At 60.7% G+C, this 4,900-nt stretch overlaps 1 protein-coding gene across 1 annotated transcript in view; it reads right to left on the reverse strand.

Annotated features, from left to right (window-relative positions):
* Positions 1-3,673: 3,673 nt before the first annotated feature.
* The window catches only part of HES1 (hes family bHLH transcription factor 1), a 1,938-nt gene continuing 711 nt past the window's right edge, over positions 3,674-4,900 (reverse strand). The window contains 1 exon segment of the mRNA XM_015409284.1: positions 3,674-4,545. Within this exon segment, the coding sequence (XP_015264770.1) occupies positions 3,992-4,545 (554 nt within the window). The 3' untranslated portion in view covers positions 3,674-3,991.

Genomic DNA, 4,900 nt, shown 5'->3' on the forward strand with positions numbered 1-4,900 from the left:
GGCGGCTCCCCACGCCGCCCCAGGCCCCCCCCCCCCCCCCGCCGCAGGGGAATCCCTCCACTGAGGTCAGCAGCAGGGATCCTTGCCCGTCCTCAGCCGGAGAGCGGAGACCCCCAACGCTGCCAACAGCTCCGGTTCACGCCATGCCTTTGCCAGCCTGTGGCCACGAGACCGCCGACTGGGCCGGTGGGTGCCGATGACTTCCCTTCTCCTCAGAAGAACCGCAGTGGGGCTGGGTCTCTCTGGAACTCCCCGCTTGCCCCAGAAACACCCCTCTAGCCTCCGTCATCCGGGCGACCCTGGCCCATGTGGACGAGCGGCGGGGTCCCTCCAGGCAGCCCAAGGGTGACCAGAGATGAGACCCCGTTTCATCCCACCCGCTCCAAGAAGAGGGGATTCATGGAGGAGGAGGAGGAGAGGTCCAGCCCTGAGGACTGAAGGGAGCCTCCCCGCTCGGAGGCAGTCAGCCTGAGTCCCAGGGCCAGGCCGGTGGGTTTGTGCTGGCAGAGGCCTGGTTGTCCCGCTGCCCCCTCCCCTGCGGGACAGGCTGGCTTTCCCCAGTCCCCTCGCCACCCCCCCACAGGCTCTCTCCAGCCAGAGCTCGCATGCCCGCCTCTTCCTATCCGAACCCAGGGGGCACCGGCAGGTGTGGGGGGGGGCAGCCCTCTACCCCAGCCCTGCCTCCAGTGAAGCGGGGGGGGGGGCACAGGAGGCACAGGGGCCATGATGATGTGGGCGGAGGGGACATGACAGGCACAAGAGGAGGGGGGCAATGCTCCAGGGGGGAGGCCTGCCTCGTCTGTGGGGAAGATCCCCCTGCCAGGGCTTGCTCGGAGGAGGGGCAGGGCAGAGCTTGTCTGTGCCTCAAGACTCTTCGCCAAGAAGAGCCCTTCCGCAGTCAGTCCCGGGGAGGGAGGAGGGGGGGTCTGCATGCCCCCAGCCCAACATTCCTTTCCCCAACACCTGAATGCGGCCAGCCACCTGGCCGTCGTCTGGAATCCGGCAGGCCTTTGGGGGGATTTGCCAGGAATTCCCGGCAGCCCCCAGCCCAGCAGGGCCTGTCTGTGGCCTTCAGGAGGGAGGGAGGCAGGCAGGCAGGCAGGCAGGCTGTGGGGGCCTCCGGGACTGAAACCTGAGCCGGTGGCGGCCCTTTATCTGGCTCCCCCATCTCGCTCCCGGAGGGGGGGGGGGCTGGAGCCTGCCTGCTCCCTTCACCTCCACATGTTTTCCACATTAGGGCAAAGGAAGCTGCCCCTCATCCCCGCCAGATGTGCCGGGAGAGAGTGTTAAATCATCACAGCCCAGGCCGGGTGTGTGCCTGCCTGCGTGCGGGGAGGGGGGGGGGCTCACAAAGCAGGCGGAACAAGTTAGGGAGCCAAGCACTGGGGGGGGGGCAGCTCTCAGGGGAGCCGAAAGGAGGGGGCGGGAAAGCCACTTTAGAAGACAGAGGACATAAAGTCCCTGTAAGAAGAGGGGCTCAGTGGTGGCTTAGCTCCACGCTATTCAGACAGCAGAATAAAGTTCTGAGGCACCTCGAAGACCAACCAAGTTTTATTCTGGGTAGAAGCTTTTTGTGTGCAGGCGCATGGAACTGGGTTGGTCTTAAAGGTGCCTCAGGACCAATGGCTTTCTCTTAGCTGTGGAGTCTTCTTGTGAGCAAAAATCCTACTTGGTGAGCTCCTGGCATTAAAGTTGTGAGCCGTGAGCCATTTGGCTACTGCATACATTTAGTTTGCTCTGGAGCCCCATCCCTTCCTGAGCGAAGACAAAAATGTGTGAGCCGGAGGCGAAAAAACTGTGAGCTAGCTCACCATAACTCAGCTTAGAGGGAACACAGTTCAGGATTCGAACTTTCTTCTGCTGCTTCAGACCAACAGGGAGACAGACCCCATTCAGTGAGAGATGCGCGGGCGACAAATGTTCCTGGAACACAAGAGCGGACCCCTCTGGGAGAAGAGAGTTTCAGCTCCTCGCCCACAAGATGACTGGAAGCACTACCTTGTCCCCCCCCCCCCATCATCCAGCAGCTCCCCCGCCTCTCTGTCCACATCGCGCTCTCCATGCTGTGTTAGAATAAGAAGAGGAGACTGGATTGATACCCCATGGCCCTTCACTACCCAAAGGTGTCTCAGAGCGGCTCACAATCTCCTTTCCCTTCCCCTCCCCACCACAGACAGACACCCTGTGAGGTGGGGCGGGGCTGAGAGAGCTCTTGAATAAGAAAGCCTTCCCCCTCTGCTAGCAGCTCTCTCTCTTCCTTCCCCCTTCATGTCTGGGGGGGAGGGTCTGCTTACCCCACAGGTGGGGTAAGCCCTACGGGGGAGGGCGGGATATAAATCTAATAAATGATTGAAAAGAAACAGCTCAGACCAGAGCAAGGCCACAAGCTGAACTGTGCTTAGCTATTTGGAGAGGGGAAGTCAGGGTGTGTATGTGTGTGTGTGAACAGGCCCTTGAAAGCACCCCCACAGGTTTCTCTGCAAGCCAAGCCTCCCACCCAGAACTAGATAAGCGTGCCCTGAATCCCTGATGGGGGGTCTCTGGGGGAGACACTCCGGGGAAGAGCCTTTGCTTAGGGCGTGACAGGAAAGACCTTTCTGTACCTGACACCCCACAGAGCAGCTGCCAGCCGGAGTAGACAATACTGCTCTTGACAGACCAAAATGTCTGATTCTGTAGAAAGCAGCTTTGTGTGTGTGTGTGTTGCTGCATCTCCCTCGTGGGAAGCTTGGATCCAAGCCTACAGCCACAAAATGGGGCAGCCTGTTCCCACTGGGTCAACAGTTCACCCTCCCGATCCTTTCCTGCCCTTCCCTCCTGAGGGGGAGCACCCCTCCCCCCCATTGGCCAGTCCCATTCTAGTCTCACTCTCAAGGGGACTGACTCTTCTTGCAAGCTGCACACAAGGGAGAGCTGGCTGAGGCCAGAGCTTCCCAAATGTGCCCAAGCAGACAGCCGAGGAGGAGGAAAGTCACCGCCACCCTCTTTCCCCACCCCAGCTGTTTACACGTGAATCGCAGCACTTTCCCAAGGCCTTCTAAAGGGGGTGCTCTCGCCACATCTGCAGGAACAAGCCCCCACAAAGCTAACCCAAGAGATGGCCAGTGCTGGACCACCGTGAACTGGCTGACCTCCACCTTGCAGCCCCCGGTCAAGGACCCAACCAGTGTTCCCTCTAAGCTGAGTTCATGCGAGCTAGCTCAGTTTTTTAGCCTCTGGCTCACACGTTTTTGTCTTAGCTCAGGAAGGAGGGCTCCAGAGCAGGCTGATTTATGCAGCCGCCCAATCACTCACTCACCACTTTAATAGCCAGTAGCTCACAAAATAGAATTATTGCTCACAAGACTCCACAGCTTAGAGGGAACAATTGGGCCCAACACCGCCTCGAGGGCCCTGCCGAAGAAAACCAGGCCCAAGGAAAACTGCACTGGGGGGTTCCTTGTGCTGCAGCCTTTCTGGGACAGAGAGGAGGGGGCAAGTCAGGCTTGCCCTACAATCACGGCCACACATGATGCTCCACATCTTTTTATTTTTGTCGAACAACTTCCCAAAAACGGAAGGGGTTTGTTTTGTTCTATAAACAGATCTTTGGTGTCATACAATCACGGCCACACATGATGCTCCACATCTTTTTATTTTTGTCGAACAACTTCCCAAAAACGGAAGGGGTTTTTTTTGTTCTATAAACAAATCTTTGGGGTCACTTAAAAAGGGGGGGGGGGGAACCAGTCACACGAGACAAAGGAAAAGGATCCAGAGATCTCTCTCTCTCTCTCACACACACACGCACACCCCGTCCACGTAGGCAGCGCTGGGAAGAGAAGAGTGCATCAAAGGGGAGCCTCTTTGCTACGGAACAAGAGAAGGCACAATCCAGTAGGAACAGGAAATATTTACAGCGCGGGAGCAAACAGGCGGTCAGCAGAGAGCCACCGGACGCTTCTGCAGGAGGACAAGTCCAGGAGTCGGGGAAGCTGAGGCCATGCCAGTCTCACCAAGGTCTCCAAACCGAGTCTGCGGTGAGCGAGGGGGCGCCTGCTGCGGGAGAGACGGCGGGAGGGGGCAGCCCAGGGCCCATGCCCCCACCGGCGTAGAGGGGGATCACGGCCCCACCGTGGGGCGCAAACGACGTGTTCGGGATCAGGAAAGCAAACTGCCCATCCGAGGCCGGCACCAGCTGGAAGCCTCCGTAGACCTTCGCCGCTTCCCCCAGCTTGCAAGGTGCCACGCTGCCAGCAGGGGGTGCCGCTCCAGCAGGGATCTGCACCAAGGGCTGCCCGAAAGAGGGCCCGTGCGGGGCGGCCGAGGGGGGCTGTGGGGCGGGGTAGTTCATGGCGTTGATCTGGCTCATGCAGCTGGCCAGGTGGCCCAGCAGGCGGGTGCGCACGTCGGTGTTCACCCCCTCGCAGGTGGAGAGGAAGCGGGTCACCTCGTTCATGCACTCGTTGAAGCCGGCCCGGTACTTGCCCAGCACCGAAGGGTCCGTGTTGAGAGCGGCTGGGAGAGAAGGAAGGAGCAGTCAGGAGAAGGAGACCCTTGGAAAACCTCCTACCCACCCTACCCTTGGATGCTGGCAGGGGCAGAGAGACCCCTTCTCCTTGGCACAGGGAGGGCATGTCCGGACCCCCTTTGCAGACGGCCTCGGCGTATTCCCCGCAACAGGCCCGGCTAAGCAGGCACAGAAGAGTGCCGCGCGTGCCCCCCCCCTCCCCGCGGGCACCAGCTGCTGCTGCCCCCGCTGGCTCCCCTCCCCTCCCCTCCCCTCCCCGGGAGCTGCGGCTGGAAAGCGTGGGAAAGGCGGCCGCGCCGAGGCAGGGCCGCGCGGCTGGAGCGGCGTTCCAACCCGCAGGCGGAAGTCTTCCGGAGCTCGGCGCCCCCCCCCCCCCGCCCGGGCGCCCGC

This window comes from Gekko japonicus, unplaced genomic scaffold (genome assembly GCF_001447785.1).
Source record: "Gekko japonicus isolate JY-2015 unplaced genomic scaffold, Gekko_japonicus_V1.1 scaffold398, whole genome shotgun sequence".
Taxonomy (NCBI): domain Eukaryota; kingdom Metazoa; phylum Chordata; class Lepidosauria; order Squamata; family Gekkonidae; genus Gekko; species Gekko japonicus.